At 37.0% G+C, this 22,500-nt stretch overlaps 2 protein-coding genes across 2 annotated transcripts in view; one reads left to right on the forward strand and one right to left on the reverse strand.

The window, feature by feature from the left end:
- LOC137490826 (tripartite motif-containing protein 14-like) overlaps window positions 1-2,679 on the forward strand; it is a 262,825-nt gene extending 260,146 nt beyond the window's left edge. The window contains exon 8 of the mRNA XM_073947808.1: window positions 1-2,679. This exon is cut by the window's left edge and continues 2,531 nt beyond it. The gene's annotated coding sequence lies outside the window, so the exon portion shown is untranslated.
- Window positions 2,680-5,695: 3,016 nt separating this feature from the next.
- LOC137491084 (uncharacterized) lies at window positions 5,696-17,548 on the reverse strand. Its single transcript, XM_068220162.2, has 3 exons — window positions 17,493-17,548; window positions 16,438-16,587; window positions 5,696-9,730 (listed from the first exon to the last, which is right to left on the reverse strand). Exons 2-3 carry the CDS (start codon window positions 16,520-16,522, stop codon window positions 8,097-8,099), a joined length of 1,719 nt encoding a protein of 572 aa, XP_068076263.1. The 5' UTR covers window positions 16,523-16,587; window positions 17,493-17,548; the 3' UTR covers window positions 5,696-8,096.
- Between the last annotated feature and the right edge of the window lie 4,952 nt (window positions 17,549-22,500).

Here is a 22,500-nt window from a genome sequence, read left to right on the forward strand (position 1 = left end):
CAATGAACAAATGAAGAAATACTGAAGGGAAAAACAAGAACAGAACATACAAAACTTTAGTCACAGCTTTATAATGAAATAACCTGAAGAACAACAAATGATTAAATCATTTAAATGATCAGCGGATGATTAAACAACTCTACAAACATCATCACCAGCTACACTTATTACTTAATACATGTGTTTTTGTATAACATTTACTAAAGTTCTTCTTGAGAAAAAGTGAAAGTTTTACGTCACCATCATGGAAAAAAGAGTTTGCTTTAGTTGGGCTCTTAGCCCTGTCATTTTTAACATTTATATATCTTGGCTGCTGCAATTGTTAAGAACTTTGTTTAAAATGCTCTTTTGTTGTGGCAAGCCAGCCAAAAACCTAAATAAAATCTGTTAATGTTCATGTTGCTATTAAATGGCAGAGTCTGTTCTCATTTAGTATAATAAAATTTACTGCTCCTATTCAATGTTATATCTATTGTTTTACATTATATGTATATATATGGCAACGATTTCTGGAAGTTTTTAAGAATATCTTGGACAATAACACTACTCTATGGTGTAAATCGCACTCAAAGAGACATCAATAATCAGCGTATGAACCTCAATAATGGTGACAACAAATTTAACAAAATTAACAGTTTAACTCACAAACAGGCAACTGAAAGTCTAAACATAAACAACCGCAGAATAAAACACAAATAAGGAAAAGTGTGAGACCATTATACAACATTTATTTATACCGCAATGCATGCTGGGATATTTGTACAGTGCCACTCCCAGCATGCATTGCAGCATGAAACATTTGAGATGTTACCATTGTTGAGATACAAGGTCAGATTCATGAGGTCTGAGTGTGTATTTGTCATAACTGAACTGTTTTTGTATGTTATTTCTTAACTGTTAAGTAATTACGGAGGTATCTTTTCTGTTTCCACTTCTCATTTATTAAGTTAATACCTGCAACTAAGCATAAAATCTATTGAATGTGGCCCTCCTTCCAGATTTATACCAAAACATTTATCAGAACTAATTTCAGATAAATAGATTTCTCTATTTATTGACTTCCCAACTTTATTGCTATAGTACAAACGTTTTGTAAACTCTGTATTCAAGCAGATGGAAAGTCTTCGTAAATGAGTTCAAGGGTGAAGAGCCCAACTAAACCAGCCCCTCACTCCATTACGGTGACACAAAAAACACCTTAATTTCTGTTGGATCTCAATGAGAATAGTATGGAAGTCAAATCAGTCAGTAATAAGTGTGTCTGCTGTTGTTTGTGGAGTTGTTTAATGATCCTCTGCTGAGACTGAAGCTGTTTTATTTTATTTTATTTTATTTAATGCTGTAACTCAAGTCACTGTTTGTATTTTTTGTTTATTTTCTTCAGTAATTGTAATTATTAACAGCAGGTGTTCATCAGTGTCTGAATTCACTCATTAGTGTTCATTAAAACTGTCAGGTGAACTATATTAGTTAACTAGTGTATGAAATAGTGAACAAGGGCACAAAGTGTGATTTCAAACACAGACTTCAAAACATCGAATCTGAACTCTGTTAGCTCACAGTTTTCTGCAGTTGGTTACTTTCTCGAAAACAAAAATGTTACCCAGAAAGCACTGTTTTTAACAGAATATTACTGTTTTAGTGAAAAAACATTATTTTACCGTAGAATCTGACCGTTTTTTAACAGCAATTTTTTACAGTGCAGTATTCACTCTATATTTACTTTTTTCTTGATTTAAACTGTCCTTTAATTCCTTTCTAACCTCTACTTCTTCATGTGCTTTTGCTTTTTGTATTGATTTACTCATTTTAATCGTATACTTTTTAATTTCATATTTTGTGTTATCCCACCATATTCTTTTATCTTCATGATACATCTCATTTTGTATTTCAGTATTTATCAAGTCCACTATTGCCTTTCTATAAGGTTCTCCTTTTAAAATTTCTGTATTTAAAATCCATATCCCTTTTCCTCTTTCGGTTTCATTAAAATCAATCTTCATTAATAAAAACTTGTGGTCGCTTAGCGCTGTTTCTTTAAAATAAACACTCTGTATAAAATCACCCAGTTTTTTCTTGCATAAAATAAAATCAATCCTACTTTGCTTTAAGTTACCAGCTACTAAATGTCTTCTTGAATATTCTCTTTTTCCTTCATTCCTTACTCTCTATATGTCCACTTCTTTGTGCTCTGCCATTAGTTTCTGCAACTCTTTTCTCCCAGTGTCATTCCTAAAAACCATGCCATCCGCTAAATCAGTTCTATTAAAAACCGTGTTAAAATATCCAATTAAAATAGTTTCTCCCCATAAAATCATTAGATCATTTATGCTGTTTAAAAAAGTCCTTCTTTTCTTTTTCTGCTACTGGAGCATGAATGTTACATAATGTTGTATTATTTTCTCTCATTCTAATAGCAAGGCATTTTCCCTCTTTATCATTGTATATTTCTTCCACATCATTCTTTATATCTTCTTTGACTAAAATAGCGACCCCTCTTCCCATCCTTCCATCACCATTGTTATAAAATATATCCCCCCTCCATCTCCTTTTAAAATCTTCCATCACACCATCATTCCAATTAGTCTCTTGTAAACAAATTAAGTTTTGTTTTTTGCACAGTTCCTTTACCTTGTCAAATTTTCCAACATTCAAAAGACCTCTTGTATTAAAACTAACACAATTAAAAACCATTAAAAGAAAAGATAAAAATAAAAATAAATACTTAAAATTAGTGCTACCAAAATTAACGCGTTAATGCATGCGATTAATTTTAAATAATTAACGCATTAAAAAAAATTAACGCAATTAACGCATGCAGGTTTTTTTACTTCCTGTTGTGGTAGACATGTGTTCAACATGCAACAAATGTGGATAAGAACAAGGAAGCACTTTTTGAAGGAAAGTTCCAGTATAAAACAATTAGGTACATCACAGGTTATCCAGAATTTCATGCAATTTCGGGTGTTTCATTTTTAACTTTCGACATCTGTTGTAAGTTGATACCGCATGGTAAACAGAAACAAAATCATCCGCATTTCATGACAGGTGTTCCTTTAAGGTAAGATTCCTTTTAAGGCTACACGGTAAAATTTTAATAAGAGTATTATCTTAATCATATTAAAATCGGAGTATTGGTGTCTTACGTAAATGTACTCAGTACGTCTGGTGAAGTCGCGAGCTGTCAAAGACAGGGCATTACTCTGCCTTTCAGCATGAGCCCTCCAAGTTTAGCGCGTTTCCTCATTAAACGCAATAAAAGCGTATACTTCGCGTTGTTGTGTCAGAATCCTTGTGAAATACAGTAATACTTTAGGACGCTTAGTTTAAGCAAATTTGATGAACTTGATCATGCGTGTTGAATCTGAGGGGAGTCGCTCCAGTATGGAAGGCCGTTGGGGCCAAAACGTCTGCAGCGCGTTGTGTGTGTCTGTCTGTGTGTTTGTCTGTGTCAGGCCCGTTGAGGGGTGTCAGGGGTGGAGTGAGCGACGTATCTGAGTAGGGGCGAGAGGGGTGTGCAATGTATTTAACGACTGGTTTGCAAGAAATTATCATTCATTTGCGGGCATTTGGGAGTCTCTGTGCACTTGCGGGATACTCCTAGTCTTAGCAACTGGATGAATGTAAAGGAGGATTAAGCAAAATTGTTTCTACTCTATAACTAATGTTCTCAACTAACAGCAATAAAACTTTACGATGAGTGCAACAGTTTGTATCCTATAGTTTATTATTATAATTTTTCATTTTCCATATCTGCAATTCCTGTATTTTGGCATTTTTTTGCAGTCCACTTAGAATCCAACATGGAAATCAATGTTTTCTTTATTGGCATTGATTGTTTTAAAATTTAAATGTCATTTACATGCCTGTGTTTTAATTTCTTTAATAAATATGGCTGTCAAGCCAGGATCTTAATGGTTTATTGTGGGTATGTTGTTTGCATGAAGAAATCTGTGTTACAAGTTAAACAAAAATTCTATTAAACAATTATATTTTGAATTTAAATAATTTTTTGTCTTGCGTTTACATTAATTTTACATTTAAATAGGCAAAATTACAAGTTTCAGTATTTTAAATTAGATTAATCGCGATAAATTTTTTTTAAAAGGTGCGATTAATTAGTTAATTTTTTTTAATCGATTGACAGCACTAATATATACAGGGAAAGCTGCCCTCATATCGAACACACACTCACATATGCATAGGCTTATATTATTATTTTAAAAAGTAACAGAAAAAGGGCACTTTCTCTCCAGAAGGAAAAAGGGGCTCTTAATACAATGTGTGCCCCATTCCTATCTCTCCGCACCCCTCGTTGAGAACCAAGAGAATCGCTTTCGAGGTTAACTAGGCAGCCGCACACTTGACCCGTGTGCATAGAGTAGGTGAGATCAAAGTCCCTTTAAGATATTCTATAGTCTTTGCATGAGCTGGGATGCGGGCAGTGGACCAAACCATTGTGAGGAAGGGAAGAGGGATCTCTGAGCTGTTTCTAAATGCATTTTTTTTTTTGCGTTTTTATTTTTTAATTTGCTCCATCTTGCTTTTTTTCAAAGGACACAGATGTTTAATCAGCTGTTGTTCAGTGGTGAATTAGAAAACTTAACTATTTATATTAAGCATCACCACCGTCCACCCTACATCTACGCCCCTGTATGAAGTAGTGTTCTAGGTTATAACGATGCGTAAAGAATGCTCCGGCTTCAATACAGTGCGTTACAGTACACGACTGCCCCCTACTGTTCATGTCTTTATTTGCTAGACCATCTTTCCGTGCTAACGCGCCATATGTCGTGGCCATGCGAGATCACTTTGTTTCATGCGCGCGTTAGTTCATGCCAGATCTGTATATACATTTACCTGATTTTATTTTTTTACTTTTTGTTGCCCTGTCACCTGCTAAAAAAGCGGGGGATGTAGCTTATTGTGTGTCAAGTGACGTAACGGAAGTGGGTGGAGCTAGAGGGGAACGTCGGTGGTGGGAGCGACAGAACAGAAAAGCTTGTTACTGCTGAAGAACGTAATAAAAATAAGCTAGAAGCTATTACTTGTGTGAGTGTGTGTGTGATCATCTAACATCTACACAAGCCATCCAACTTCCCCTTCCACCACTACAATGTCCATCCATCCATTCATTTATTCATTTTATTTTGTGAATGTGTTATTTTTCAGGCTGATCTCAGAAATACAGTAATTTTTACTGACAGAATTTTAGGTGCAGGCTAGGACTGTCTCTGCCATTTGCAGATAACGTTGTCTTTTTGGCTTCATAGGACATGGAACTTCAGCATGCAGTAAGTGGGACTGTTTGCTGCTGAGTGTGACATGGCAGGGAAAGAAACAGCACCTCTAAGAAACCATTGTGCTTGACTGGAAAAAGGTGGCCATCTCCAGTTTAGAGGAGAGTCCTTACCCCAAATGGAGTTTAAGTATCAGTGTTTTCCATGAGGAATGGAATGTGAGATTTAAAGATGGATCAGTACAGCGGCAGCAGTAATGCAGTTGATGTGGTTGTCTGTTGTGGTGAAGGATCTGAGACGAAAGGCAATGTTCTTAATTTACTGCTCATTCTAGGTTCCTACTCTCACCTATGGTCATGACTGAAAAGAACAAGATCTTGGATACAACCGGCCACATTTTGCGAAGTGTTATGACCCGCTTGTTAGAGTCGCACCATAAGAGTGCCAACAAAATAGCCTGAATGCAAATTATTTATTATAAAAGTAACTCATAGAACAAACAATCAAAGCAACCAACAAATTTCTAGGGATAATAATGACGATAAAGAACTTAGGATAAAATCACAACAACACTTTAACTACATGACAAAAGTAATGCAAAACAAAACCATAAGGTTAAAGAGCCAATGAGATGGCAGGTCTTGACATGTGGACTCCCGAGTAGCCACAGTGTCCTGGGGTAGCTAGCACAACAACTTTTATATACCCATTCATGAGTAATGCAGGCATCCAATCAGAATTTACCACATGCTCTAATCTGGAGTCATCACAGTGTATAAATATTGTAAAACTTAATACCTGTCGCTCTGCCTAAATCATAAAATATTCATCAAGTTTGTATTCGACTCAAAGTAAATGAAGTAAACTAGAAAAATCTAGAATCTAAAAGTAAAGAAACTTCACTAATAAAAGCTGCAACACAGGACAATTGAATGGGCTTTTAAAACTTGAGGCCCTGGTATACTGCAAACTAAGCGTCCTAGAGCTCCACCTTCTTTGATGTGCGGTGTCTTCCCAGTGATGTCTCTCATTCAGGGAGTCAGACAGTGAACATCATCTAAAACAACACTAGCTACATGAATACACTGGAGAGAGTACAAATTTATCTGCACTGGTACAATCACTTGCAAAGAGATTTTAAGCTGCAGAGGAGCTGTTGGCCAGATGTTTATGACAATTCTTTTCTCAGCCACCACCACGGTGTTTACGGTAAACGCGAGAAGCGCAACACATTTACAACCCGACCTACTGCAGTGTAGGAGTGTTGGAAAACAGTATATCGTCACTCAGCCTTTTCAAACATTATTCAGACATGAAACATCCAGTGCACAGAGAAAATTTTTGCTGCATTCATGTCATGTGTGCAACTTTTTTCTCTATGTGTTTCTTAAGCTGCGCCAAATGATTAAAACTCTGTAGACACTGATCAGATCTGTACGGTTTCTCTCCAGTGTGAATCCTGTTGTTTTCAGATGTGTTAACTGATTAAACCTCTTGTAAAAACACTTGTACGGTCTCTCCAGAGTTAATTGTCTGGTGCAGTTTTAATTTTGGAGCTGTAATAAGTCTTCTCACACTCAAAGCGCATATACTCTTTCACATCAGTGTGGATTTTCATGTGTTTATTAAGGTTTGCTGATCGGTTGAATCTCTTCCCACACTGAGTGCATGTGAACGGTTTCTCTCCAGTGTGGGTCTTACATAGTCAAGTGATGCAATTTCCAAGGTCAAAGTTCACCAAGCTTGAACCTTGCAAGGCAGTGAATTGCGAAACTTGACGAACAAACTTACGTTTCCAGTCTGACACATTTGCGTGCGTATGAATGAAAGTCTATGGAGAGAAAAGTCCGGTGTGACCACAGACCCCAATTTTATCCTCCTTACACTGGCTGCCTGTTAAGTTTTGTATTAAATTTAAAATATTAATTCTCACCTATCTAGCTCCTGTTTATCTTCTGTCTTGCTACAATCCAACTCGCTCTTTAAGATCTTTAAACTCCGGGCTTCTGGTAGTACCTAGAATAGCAAAGTTGAGTAAAGGAGGTCGAGCCTTCTCATTTATGGCTGCTAAACTCTGGAATAGCCTCCCTGATAACATCCGAGGCTCAGACACACTCTCTCAGTTCAAAACTAGATTAAAGACCTATCTGTTTAGTAAAGCATACACTCAATGCATCACTTAGCGGGTTTCCACACAAGTTTCTACATCTTGCTTATATACACTATGAACAGCAGCTACGCTAATTATTCTTTTTTTTTCTTCATTTCCACCTGGGGATAATCATCCCGAGGTCCTCAGATTATGCGGAGTCACTGATTGGATCTAAGACCAGTGACGAGATGATCCCAAGGTTTCCATATCCGGGACCAGGCCGTATCCTGAGCTGCTGCTGCGCTGGTGGTCGTGGGGAGTGGAGAACATGAGACTGATTCCAGTGATGCTCCAGGGACAGACGAGTCTTCGCTGAGGCCAGCTTCCAGCCTCCACTGCTGAGACTGCAGCTCTGCACAAGACTTTTGGCCAGCGAAGAAATGAAAATGGTCGTGCCCAACTGAGTCTGGTATCTCTCAAGGTTTTTTTTCTTCACTTCTATCAGTAAAGTTTTTTTTTTCCCTCTCCGCTGTCGCCACTGGCTTGCATGGTTCAGGATCGGTAGAGCTATGCATCAATGGATTTGCTCTTCAGTGTTTGGACTCTCAGTAATGATTTAAACCACACTGAACTGAGCTGAACTGAACTTAAACACTAAAAACTGAACTACCCTGATCCAATTTATTATGACCATTTATGTGAAGCTGCTTTGACACAATCTACATTGTAAAAGCGGTATACAAATAAAGCTGAATTGAATTTAATTAAGAGCAAGTGAATGGTTTCTCTCCAGTGTGGATCCTCATGTGTTTATAAAGGGATGATGATTGGCGAAAACTCTTCCCACACTGAGTGCACGTTATTGGTTTCTCTCCAGTGTGGATCCTTATGTGTTGATTAAGGTGTGATGAGCGGTTGAAACTCTTCCCACACTGAGTGCAAGTAAATGGTTTCTCTCCAGTGTGGGTCCTCATGTGTTTAGAAAGGGATGATGATTGGCGAAAACTCTTCCCACACAGAGTGCACGTTATTGGTTTCTCTCCAGTGTGGATCCTTATGTGTTGATCAAGGTTTGATGAGCGGTTGAAACTCTTCCCACACTGAGTGCAAGTAAATGGTTTCTCTCCAGTGTGGATCCTCATGTGGTGATCAAGGTTTGATGAGCGGTTGAAACTCCTCCCACACTGAGTGCAAGTAAATGGTTTCTCTCCAGTGTGGATCCTCATGTGTTGTTTAAGGTATGATGAGCAGTTAAAACTTATTCCACACTGAGTGCATGTGAATGGTTTCTCTCCAGTGTGGATCCTCAAGTGTTTATTAAGTGATGATGTTTGGCGGAAACTCTTCCCACACTGAGTGCACGTTATTGGTTTCTCTCCAGTGTGGATCCTCATGTGTAGATTAAAGTTTGATGATTGGCTGAAACTCTTCCCACACTGAGTGCATGTGAATGGTTTCTCTCCAGTGTGGATCCTCATGTGTTTATAAAGGGATGATGATTGGTGAAAACTCTTCCCACACTGAGTGCACGTTATTGGTTTCTCTCCAGTGTGGATCCTTATGTGTTGATTAAGGTGTGATGAGCGGTTGAAACTCTTCCCACACTGAGTGCAAGTAAATGGTTTCTCTCCAGTGTGGGTCCTCATGTGTTTATTAAGTGATGATGCTTGGCGGAAACTCTTCCCACACTGAGTGCACGTAAATGGTTTCTCTCCAGTGTGGATCCTCATGTGTAGATTAAAGTTTGATGATTGGCTGAAACTCTTCCCACACTGAGTGCAAGTAAATGGTTTCTCTCCAGTGTGGGTCCTCATGTGTTTAGAAAGGGATGATGATTGGCGAAAACTCTTCCCACACAGAGTGCACGTTATTGGTTTCTCTCCAGTGTGGATCCTTATGTGTTGATCAAGGTTTGATGAGCGGTTGAAACTCTTCCCACACTGAGTGCAAGTAAATGGTTTCTCTCCAGTGTGGATCCTCATGTGGTGATCAAGGTTTGATGAGCGGTTGAAACTCTTCCCACACTGAGTGCAAGTAAATGGTTTCTCTCCAGTGTGGATCCTCATGTGTTGTTTAAGGTATGATGAGCAGTTAAAACTTATTCCACACTGAGTGCATGTGAATGGTTTCTCTCCAGTGTGGATCCTCATGTGTTTATTAAGTGATGATGCTTGGCGAAAACTCTTCCCACACTGAGTGCACATGAATGGTTTCTCTCCAGTGTGGATTATCATGTGAATCTTAAGTTTGCTTTTGCTTGCCAAAATCTTTCCACACTGAGTGCAGGTGAAACAATTCTTGTCTCTCCTTTTCAAAATACCATCAGTCTGTAAATGAGTTTTTTCCTCAATTTTGACATGATGTTCCTCCTCTTTCCTCTCATTCTCTTCAATTAGGTCTGAAATAAATAAATAAAAGATTAGTTTTCATCAAGTCTAAAAATCTCTCATCAAAAGCTGAAAAGTAAAAAGACACTGGAAACATTGGCTACACACACTTATTTTGATGCATGTTAAATGTAAAATAAAATCAGATCATATTTTGTTCAGTCATTAACATGTACACATTTAAGCAGATTAAATTCATCTTTATTTATCTACTGCTTTTACAATGTAAATTGTGTCATAGTCGCCTAACATAGAAGTCATTGTAAATTGAAACGCTGTCAGTCTAGTTTTCAGAGTTTCTTACATAATTGATCATAAAAGTAATTTTGGTCACATTGATAAGACACAGATTTGAAAGGTGTAAATGGTGTGACGACCCCAGTATTCTAGTTTGGATGTGGCAGATCCTGATTAGGTGCCATGGTTACTCCCCAATTGGTTCAAAGCATATAAATGCGAGAGTGAGCTAGCTTCTGTAGGATAGTGTGGCTACTGGCCGTCCTTGCATCAAGACCATCTCTTTATTTCGGCAACCTTATGGTTTTGTTTGACATTATTTATATGTGTAGTTAAAGTTAGTTATTTTCTTCATTTTCCCCTAGACATTTGTTTGTTTCTTGATTTGTTGTTTTATTAGTTGTGTATATTAAATAAGTTGCATATATAATTTTTTTGTTGTCTGAGCTCTTTTATGTTGCAACTCGAACGAGGGGGTCGTAACAATGGCCTATTTTTATTTGTTTATATTCATAATTACAACAAAATGTTTTTCTAACATTTGTTTAGCAGACAGGGAATACTATGGATAGAATACTATGGATAAGATACTGTGGATAGAATGAAAGAACCGACAGGGGAAAGCAAAGAAGGAGGTGTTTGTTTCTTTATTAACTCATGGTGAGATAAGAGAAACATACATCCAGTTAGATCATTTTGTTCTCCTGATCTGGAATACCTTATGCTTCGGTGCCAACCACACTGGCCACCCTCATCCACCCTCAAGCCAACACACAGAAGGCGCTTAGGGAACTGAATGGGAGCATAAGCGAGCAGGAAACCACACACCCAGAGGCAGCGTTTATTGTTACAGGGGACTTTAACAATGCCAATCTCAGGAAAATCACTCCAAAATACTATCACCATATCACCACAAACATGCGTGGTGACCGAATTTTGGACCACTGCTATTCTCCGTTCCGGGAAGCCAACAAATCCCTCCCCCGCCCACCGCTAAGCAAATCAGATGACTCTTTTGTTCTGCTCTTGCCTGCTTACAGACAGAAACTGAAACGGGAACCACCCACCCTCAAGACGTTTCAAAGCTGGACGGACCAATCGAGTTCCATAATTCAAGAATGTTTTGATCATGTGGACTGGGAGATGTTCCGGGCAGCTTCTGATGACGACATTAAAGTTTACTCAAGACACCGTTACATGCTTCATCAGAAAGTGTATAGAAGACATGGTCCCAACAAAAACTGTTCGTATCTACCCCAACCCAAAACCATGGATTGATGGCAAAGTTTGAACAGCCCTATCAGTGTGAACCTCTGCCTATAAATCCAGAAATGCTGAGGAACAAAAACAAGCAAACTACAACCTCAGGTAAACTATCAAAGCAGCAAAACATCAATACAGAGATACAAGGTAGAGGGGAGAAGTATGTGGCAGGGACTTAATTACATCACAAACTTTAAAAGTAACAAACCCGCCACTGTAAACATTTCTGCATCTCTCCCGGACGAGCTCAACTTGTTCTACACCTGCTTTAAAGCCCAGGACAGCACCCTCACACTGTGCGCTCCCGCGGCCGATACCAAAACCGCCAGCACACTCTGTTTCTGTAGCAGACGTAACAAGATCTTTCCGGAACATCCGTAAAGCTACGGCCCAGATGGCATCCCTGGACGTGTACTTAAAGCATGCGCACACCAGCTAGCGGGGGTTTTCACGGACATCGTTAACCTCTCGCTCTCTCGGTCTGTGGTTCCCACATGCTATAAGACAGCTACTATTGTGCCCATACCGACATAATCTAAAATTACATGCTTAAATGACTGGCGTCCAGTTGCTCTGACACCCATCTTCAGCAAGTGCTTTGAGAAGCTGTTTAAAAAGCACATCTGCTCTGTACTGCCTGCTCACACTGACCCTCTGCAATTTGCTTACAGGAATAATCGCTCCACTGATGTTGCAATTGCTTACACCTTGCACACTGCTCTGTCTCACCTAGAAAACAAAAACACAAATGTGAGAATGCTGTTTGTGGACTACAGCTCAGTATTCAACACTATAGTGCCTGCCAAACTAGTGGTGAAGCTCCAAGCTCTGGGTCTACACAGCTCTATGTGCATCTAGATCCTGGACTTCCTATCAAGCAGACGCCAGGTGGTCAGAATGAACAACATGACCTGATCCACACTGATGATCCACAGAGCTGTGTTCTCAGTCCACTCCTGTACTCCCTGTACACACGCGACTGTACATCCAAACACAGCTCCAACGTCATCGTTAAATTTGCTGATGACAGTGGTGGGCCTAATCACAGATAATGATGAGATGGCCTACAGAGAGGAGGTTTACACTCTGACTCAGTGGTGTGAGGAAAACCACCTCTCACTCAACATCAGCAAAACCAAGGAGCTGGGAGAAGAGAGAACACACCCCCATCACCATTAACGGGACACCAGTGGAGAGAGTCAGCGCTTTCAAGTTTCTTGGAGTACACATTGCTGAGGATTTGACATGGACTGCTCACACAGACGCAGTGCTAAGGAAGGCACAACAACGCCTCTTCTTCCTCAGGCGTCTCAGGAGGTTTGGAATAAGCCCTCACATCCTCCGCTCATTCTACACCTGCACTGTGGAGAGCATCCTGTGTGGCTGTATCACCACCTGGTATGTAAATAGCACCAGCAGCAATCTTAAAGGCCTACATAGGATTGTGTGAACTGCTGGACACCTAGTAGGAGGTGAGCTTCCCTCCCATCACGACATCACCAGGCGGTGCATGAGGAAAGCCAAGTGAATTATAAGCGACTCCAGCCACCCAAGCCATAGACTTTTCTCTCTGCTACCCTTAGGCAAATGGTTCTGCAGCATCCGGTCGCGCACCAGCCGACTAAAGGAAAGCTTCTTCCCTCAGACTATCAGGCTGATGAACACTTAATACCCCTCACTGCACACCATGTATATGTAGTAGGGCTGTAACGATACACCAAACCCACGATTCGATTCGTATCACGATTTTTGACCCACGATTCGATTCGTATCACGATTTTTTTTTTCGTGTGGGGTGGGGAAAAAAGATTTTTAAAACTATTTTTATTAAATAAATTTATATAATTTTTGTTTTCTTTGTAACACAATACTTTTGAAAAACCAAACAGAACTAAACTCCATTGTGTAGAGGGTTCAAGCATGTTAAAAATTATTTTTCAATCAAGTTCTCTTACATAGAAAAAGTAAATTAAATGGCTACTAGGGATGCTCATTTCGGTTAATGTTGCTAACAGACAACCGCCGCTCATTAATCGGTTATTAACGGTTAACTGGTCAGATTACTATTAATTTTATATTAAACAAATTGACGTGTCAATTTTGTGTCCGACACATTAAATATTGCATTTTAAAATACTGATTTATTTTTATATGTTAGCATATTAATAACAGAACAGAACAACAGAGCATCTTCACGCACCTCCAGTGTTTAGCACAGAAGAGCAGAATAATCTAAATAAAATAAATAGAACTGCCCTAAATTATTTTCATTTAAATAATTAATTTATATTACAAAACGAAAATACTGACTTATTCTTTTTAACAACCGGCATAGGCTGTTTTTTTCCAATCATGTTTTTTCTTCCGTCAAATAAAAATAGCAGACTTCCTCAAATTGCCCGCTCCACGGAAAATATGCATTTATTTAATGCCCCGCTGTTATTATTATAATCACAAAACCTTTTACATTTTAATAGAAATCATTATTTTAAAGAATATGTCCTGATGGTTTCCTCTCTCTCCCTCGCGGGTCAAGTACGCGTGCTGCGTGATGAAAAGACAACAACAACGCGCGATTATGTAGACTTTTTGTAAACAGTTTTGTTGTTTAAATATGATATTGCATTAATGTGCATACATGCTTTATAAGCCAAAAACAAGGCGCATCTCACTGCCTTTATGTTGACAAGGAAAAAAGAAGAGAAGAAGCGCGGTCCTCTTATGAAATGACTGAATCAGCTGGGTATCGATTGTGCATAAGTGTTGCTGTCTGTGTTGTTACAATTGTAATATTTAATAATATTGTGATATACAGGATTTGTACATTCATACAGCTCTGGATAACTTAAAACAGCTATTAGACCTTCAGAGCAGCATTATGCGTCCTGAAGTAAAGCGAAACGGCTATAACCTCCAGCAAGATAAAGTGATTATATACAGTCATATACCTTTATCTCTAAATAAAGTATAACTATAGAAACTGTGTTCATCTTAACTGAAAGCTTCGTCCTGTTTCCTGGCCTCATGCATCGCGCTGTCAGTCAGCACGTAACGTTAACTCTCAAAGGTTCAAACAGAAAGCGCACAGCATGGTTACAGACAAGTTTCCTCTGCAGAGTAGTCGGGGCATCTGGTGAACGCCCATCCCTCTCTGCGCAGCCACATTAACAACAATGCTTTGACAGCACTGGCAATGTTTCTGCCGTTGTCTGTTGTCAAGAGGGGTTAAGTTGGTTTTGTTTTTGATATTCCTGACACATTCAGACAGTCCCTTACTAAGAGCTCTGTGCGAGCTCTCCCGGTTAAACGCTAATTGCGAGGGCTTAAACGGAGCACTGCTCATAATGTCGAGCGGAAAAAAAAGTGTTTCCTCACGTTCTTCTTCAACTAGCTCAACTTTTGCAGGCACGCGTGACGTTATTGGAAAGGTACGGGGTGTGTCGCGATTCTCCCTTATCACACCGCGACACAGGATCGTAGATCTGAGTGTCGCGATTTCGATTTTATATCGTGTATCGTCACAGCCCTAATGTGTAGCATGCACTGCACTTTAACCAATACATACCTAAAACAATACTGCCTACAACTATGGGTACACATATTCATTATACATATTGCTGTCAACAATTATAATGCTGCCAAATTATTTTGTACTATCTGTATTTTGCACAGTCGTTATATTTGCACTGTCTGTATTTTGTACTGTGTAGAGCCAGCACCTAAGCTTTTCCCTCATCATAGCACACGTGCTGCTGATGATGTGACAATAAAAGTGATTTGATATTCATGGCCATTTTTTCTTCATTGGCCTTTATTATAGCAACATTTATATATATATATATATATATATATATATATATATATATATATATATATATATATATATATAAATATATATATATATATATTATAGCCATGACAGCATATAATCATGCAAGATTCTTCTAAAAGATACACTAAACCTCGAGAAGACTCCTTTTCTGGACCAGGCACACCACACTCTATGCAGCAAAACAGTGGATGACAAGGAACCGCCAAGCGCCTTCGTGATTAAATGCCACTACTTTTCCGAAAAAGAGGATATTTTGAAGAAAGCCACTAAAATAAAGACAACAGTACACTGGGCTGTGAATGACAATACAAATGTTAATGTCGCTCTCCGGTTAACTTTTAAATAACCACTATAGCACATGATGGTTGTTGTTATTTCTAGTTCCCAAGTATATTTTGTCAGTAATGAGGTCGTTTTGTCGTAAAACATCAAGCGCTGTTCAAATGGTTTTGTTTTATACGTGAGGTCCCACATGGTCAGCTAGCCAAGAGTGTAAGTAGGTGGAAGTGTGTGTAAGTTTACACCAAGGTTTCAATCTTGTGTTGTTTCGTGTTTATAAAAGTGTATGTGCGATCACACCTTTTTTTTTTCCTTTTTTTTTTCTTTCCTCTCTCTCCCTCACACATCCCCCTACATACAAAACCCACAGATACCTTTCGGGTGCTTCGGATGCTTCTGATAAATGTTTTCAACAGCCCATAAAATGGGTGGAGTAAAGACAAACTTTACCAGTTGGAATGTGCGGAGGCTAAATCACCCAGTGAAACGAAACAATTAAAATCAGTTCAAATCTGATATTGTATATTTGCAGGAGACACATCTGTTGAAAAATGCCTATTCTAAACTTAGAGGAGGCTATACACAAATATATTATTCAAACTTCAATAGCAAAAGTAGGGTCGTTGCTGTACTTATACATAAGAATGTACAGTTTGTCATTGAGTCAAATTCACACATTCATTCATTTAGAAGTCTGTATTGTTTACCATGTTACTTTGAATATTCAATTACAATTAGCATTCAAGTATGACTTGAAAACAACATTAACAGTTTATTTGACTGTGAACAATATTGTACTTTGATAGTCATTGGCTAATAATATGATTTCGCTATTTAGAGTTTGCAAATAATACTTTTATGAAATTATATTATTAAGGGGAATGTCTGAATACCCAAATATAAAACCAACTTTACCTCTATCAGCACACTCAGGGCATAGAGGTAAAGTTTGTTTTATATTCGCACATTCAGACTTTCCCCTTAATAATATAATTTCATAACAGTATTATTTGCAAACTCTAAATAGCGAAATCATATTACAAGGGCTGCAATATGGATATTATTTAGCATTCTTAATATTAAAAATATATCGGTATGAAAACCAACCTGTTTGTTCCTGCAGATCTTCCTGTTTGACTGTGAATGTTTCTTCAATCTTCACATCTTCACTCTCCTCTTTAATAAACGCCATCTTTATAACAGTGTGGAGATCAGTCACTTCAGCAGGACTTTTTCTCAGCGTTTGGAAACTTTATCCTGTTTAAAATGAACAAAACAATAAAAATGTCCTGTTTTAAAAAAATGAACAGAAATAAAATAACTTCTTATATAGTCATTAAAAAAATAAATCTGGTAATTCTGAGCAAGAAACAATATAAAGGTAAAGTTGGTTTAATATTCACACATTCTGACTTTCCCCTTAATAATATAATTTCTTTAAAGTATTATTTGCAAACTCTAAATAGCGAAATAATATTAGCAGCAAATGACTATCAAAGTACAACATTGTTCACAGTCAAATAAACTGTTAATGTTGTTTTCAAGTCACATTTGCATGCTAATTCAGATCGAATATTCAAAGTAACATTATAAACAACATAGAGACTTCTAAATGAACGAATGTGCGAATATAAAATCAACTTTACCTCTATGATCAGAATTAGCATGCAAGTGTGACTTGAATTCAACATTAGCACTGTTTATTTGACTGTGAACAATGTTGTACTTTGATAGTCATTGGCTGCTAATATGATTTCACTGTTTAGAGTTTGCAAATAATACTTTTATGAAACTATATTATCAAAGGGAAAGTCAGAATGTGCGAATATAAAACCAACTTTACCTCTATCTTTTCAACACTTGCTTCAACAGTTTGTTTATATGAGAGTGATTAACAAAAATAAATCAGGTAAGTCTAAACAAGAAACAAAAAATACTTATACTGGAATGACATTATGCTATTTAAAAAAAAATTAAACCTTCCTTAAAACACTTATTACACACATTTCTGTTCAAACAATTGCCCTCGTTTACTGTGATTAAAATAGTACTTCGTTGTATAAAGCATTAAAATAATAGTCAACAGCAGGTATATAATATCGGAAGAAAAACCTGAAACTTTAATCAATCGGTTTATATTTGTGTAAAGTTGTGAAACAAACCTTCCTCTGGTTGAACTGCAGCGCGGAAGCGGCGCAGCCTTATGACGTCACACACCACGCCAAAATAAAAGTCTTTTTTGTTCAGCTTTTTTTGCCACTCACTGTTGCAGTGAGGACATGATAAATTTCTCCCTCGTTTTCCACCTCACACAACATATCTGCTATCTCTTTCACATACACAGACATTCAGTATTGGCAGTTGATCAAAACTTTTAATCCAAACATTTTTACACAATTTTTAAAAACTTGTTTAATCCACTAAGTCTAAGTGTTTATTGTTGCGAAACATCACAAAACAGGGAACAATCAACATCGCAAGGCATATTTACTATTAAAATAAATAAAATAAATTAAAATTGTTACAACTGCAACAAGGAGCTGTACAAAATATCTACATCAAAGGAAAAACAAAACATTGTTAAATGAAAAAAACAATAAATATGAAGTTCAGAGAGCTTCAGTTATTTTACTATGATTTCTGAAGTATTTGAAGCTGTGAGCCACTTTCTCTACCTCAGAAAGAAAACATCTGAAGGAGGTACTGCACTTTTTCCACTGACAACAATGAATATGATATTTACCCATTAGTAAAACAAAGTTCACAACATCAGAGAAAGAAAAACGTAAATCCCATTTGTAAAATAAAATGTCTTCTAGAACAATAGGGGGGACTGAAATCATCTTTAATGAAAGCCAAGTATGGATGTCAAACCAGAATTTAAAAGTAAATTCACAATAAAAAAAAATGAGTGCGAGTGTTTCTGGAAGATTTGAGCAGATCTACACTTGTCAACATCAAAGTTAAATCTTTTTTGAATAAACTCATTCACAGGATATATCCTGAATACAATTCTGTAATGAGTTTCCTCAACCTTTGGTGCTACAGGATATTTAGGATAAAAGGTAAAAGCTTTGTCCTCTACTAAGGGTTAAACAACTCCTAGATGACATCACTTAAAATCACCCATGATAAGGCGTGTTTAAATTCTTTGTAAATAAGCTTGTTGTTACATTTACTATAGAAAATATCAACATTGGCTATAAATTTTACTATAAATTTCCCGTAAGTTTGCTATGACATAGTAGCAGTCCATTTTCATCTAATAAATCATTAATAAATATAATGCCTTTATTGTACCAGTCACTTTTAAACAATGATTTTCTGTTATTAATAACAACAGCCCAATTATTCCAAAGAGTGGATTTATGAGGGGGAAATTATGGGTAAATATAATTTTCCAAAAAAGTAGTGCTTGCTTATGAAAATTAGACAGCTTCAAAGGAAGTTTTGAACAATCATAATCATATCTTAATACAAATTCAAGGCCACCAATGTTTTTGAAAAAATTATTTGAGATACGATGCCAAATTGAATAAGGCTTAGCTAAACACTCTTTCAACTATTTAACTCTAAAAGTGCCAAGAAGACATTCAAAATCGATTGCTTTCAAACCTCCATATTCATACTCTTTGACCATATGATTCTTACGTAAATAATGTGATTTATTTTTCCAAATAAATTTAAATAATATTGAATTTATAGATTTAACTATTTTGGGAGGAGTATATAAAGGATAAGTTAAATATATAATTTTAGATAATCCCAGTCAAAAGAATTCTACTCAATATGGAAAGGTCTCTAGCTAGCTAATGATTTAGGGATTTTTTTCATCCCTTCCATTTTGATATTAAAATTTGCACATTCTCTATTAACAGAATTTTTGGTGATGGTAACTCCCAAGTATTTAACTTCTTCTTTTACTAGAATACCCTCTAATTCTCTTAAAGTACAATTCTGAATAGTTAATATTCCACATTTTCTTAGGTTTAAGGTGAATTCAGAAGCTTTAGGAAACAGAAATTTTGACAAGAGCTAAAGGGAACATCTCCCTATTTTTAAGAATTAATAGAGTGTCATCAGCAAACTGACTTAAACTAAAAGTCCTACCAGGTATATCAATACCTAAAGTGTACTCTGAATTTTTTTAATATAATGACATAAGTTCAACAGCTATATTAAAAAGAAAAGGTGAGATGGGACATCCTTGATGGATTCCTCTTATGATGTAAACTCTAGGAGATGATCCTGAATTCAGGGATTTACTACTGAATATATCAGTATAGAACATGGAAATTACCCTACAAAAGCTCGGACCAAACCCAAAAGATTCTAAAGACTTTCTAAAGACAAAAAAGGATGCTCAAGGGTATCAAATGCCTTGAAAAAGTCTAGAAATAGAAATAAACTTGTATGAGGAATTAAATACCTATAATTGAGCATATCAAGTATCAGTCTGATATGATTGTGAATACTTCTCACTTTAATGAAAGCTGATTATGTTTCACTAATTATCTCGCCTCTACCTTTTTTGAGTCTATTGGCAAATACATGAGAGAGCAATTTAAAATCATTGGACAAAAGAGTTATGGGTCTCCAATTGTCTAAAAATAATTGGCCTTTGCTTGGCTTTGGAACTAAATGATTAAACCCTGCTTCATAGAAGTCGATAGTTCTCTTTCTCTATACTTTCCTTAAGTGCTTCAAAAACTAAAAATCTTATCTCTGGCCAAAAATGTTTATAAATCTCAACTGTGATTTCGTCTGTTCCTGGGGATTTTCCATTGAACATTTGAGAAATAGCAACATCAAGTTCAGAGATAACAATGTCAGATTCCATCATTTCACAGAAGCTGTCATCTATAATAGGAACTTTATCTTTTGAAAAGGAAAAGAAAAAGTCACAATCACTCTCATTAAATTTTGATTTACATAATAATATGAATAGATGTGATCATCAATCAAAGTTTTCTCTTCACTTACATTGTTATTTATGCTACGTTTATTAATAGTTTTTGAAGATTGTCTATGCTTTATTAAATTTAAAAACAATATGAAGAATTTTTCTCCCCCTCCTCTATCCATTTCACTCTAGATTGTAAAGCTCCTTTAGCTTTCTCTGTTTAATAGTAATCTAACTCTGATGGCAAAATACGAAGTTCATTTTGTTCTATATCTCCAAAAAAATCTTTATCACCACAATCATTTAATCTAGATAAAACTGTTAACTGTCTTTTTTTTCCTAAGAGAGGAAAACAATAGCTCATTACAGCAGAGTCATTTTTAACCTGATTCATTTTCAATTTGAGAAAAGCATGTGGCAAAAGAAAAAGAAAACCAAACAGCAAATTGGGAGAAAAGCATTAGCCAAATGCTTATTTAAAAAGCTGTTTAAAATGTGTTTTGTGATTTATTAATACAATTTTTACTGTTTGATTAATCAGCCTTTAAAACATGGATTAAATAATAATACAGTAATAAAAGTGTCTATTTATAGATTTAAAATGTATTTGTAATGCATTGATTTATTGATAATTAAATGACATTTAAAAACATTTAAATTGTGATTTATTCATGTACATTTTTATGCTGGTCGAAGCAGTGGCGCAGTAGGTAGTGCTGTCCTCTCACAGCAAGAAGGTCGCTGGTTCGAGCCTCGGTTCAGTTGGCGTTTCTGTGTGGAGTTTGCATGTTTTCCCTGCATTCGCGTGGGTTTCCTCCGGGTGCTCCGGTTTCCCCCACAGTCCAAAGACATGCGGTACAGGTGAATTGGATAGGCTAAATTGTCCATAGTGTATGAGTGTGTGTGTAAATGTGTGTGTGGGTGTTTACCAGAGATGGGTTGCAGCTGGAAGGTTATCCGCTGCGTAAAAACTTGCTGGATAAGTTGGCGGTTCATTCCGCTGTGGCGACCCCAGATTAATAAAGGGACTAAGTCGACAAGAAAATAAAGACATTTTTATGCTTCAATAATTAAATTGATCATTTGAGCCTTTGATTTTCTAACTAGCACTCTTGTACGGTGGCCGGGAAGTGCAAAACAACAATACAAAGTTTGAAACACCTTTACAAAGCTCGAGACAAAATTAAATTTTGAAAAACACTTTTACTTATCATCAGACACAATTACACAGGGAAAACAATTTAAAAAAGAACGAAACAAATTTACATTTTAGAAAACAAATTAACAAGACGCAAAACACTTTTACAAATCCCGAAACAAATTTACAATTACATATTCCCTACGGAAAGGGAATGTACCACACCCCGGAAGTGACGTAGAATGTACCACACACTGGTAGTGAACTGGAATGTAACACACACACTGGAAAATATCAATAATATCCAGCTCGCGTGTGACTTTGTAGACAGGTTTCCACAAGTCTACAACTATTAAAATCATGGTTTGACTAACTGCGATAAAACATATTAGAGCTATTCTTAGAAAATATCAGCGTGAGAGTGCATAGAAACATGTAAATGCAAGTACATGGAAACAATTCAAGCACGGCACATGTTGACTGATAAGATACCAAAACCAAGTTCAACAAGTTCAACTGATACTAAAGCAGAACCTTTTGACTTGGGTTTGAATCCCGTTGATGACATGTCATTTATATTTATTTCTTTAGATTAATTTTGGTTTATGCTGTTCTGCCACACAAATATTAAATCAACAATGTTTACACTGACACCAAGTAATAAGAATCTTTATTTGGTATGGCATGTTGCTGTGAAAAAGTGACGAATCTGCCAATCTGCAAACGTGAATAGTTTGCACATCTGAAAGGGGGCCTCAGTTAACACGGACACCAGTTAAACCATAACACAGGCTTTCATCAGTTTACTGTTAAGAGTCCTCAAGCAGAGGTTTACACCATGTAGACTTGACATCATGTTCACGATTACAGCGTACGAGTGGATCTCGTAAAAATATTGAACACATTGATGCAGCATGTCTGGTGTTTCCGTCTGTTCCGCGTCCTTTATAAACTCTAAACACCGACCACACGCAAAGCAAAACTGTGTTAAGCTGCTCATGTGTTTGCCACAAAACGGGCAAAACAACCCTCGACCGCTGTCCATGTTCGGTCACCATAAACTTTGTTTACGCCATGTACTCCACAGCGTGAATTTACCGTGCTCACCAGCAACAACAACAACTTTCCC

The sequence above is a fragment of the Danio rerio genome, chromosome 4 (genome assembly GCF_049306965.1).
Source record: "Danio rerio strain Tuebingen ecotype United States chromosome 4, GRCz12tu, whole genome shotgun sequence".
NCBI classification, from domain to species: domain Eukaryota; kingdom Metazoa; phylum Chordata; class Actinopteri; order Cypriniformes; family Danionidae; genus Danio; species Danio rerio.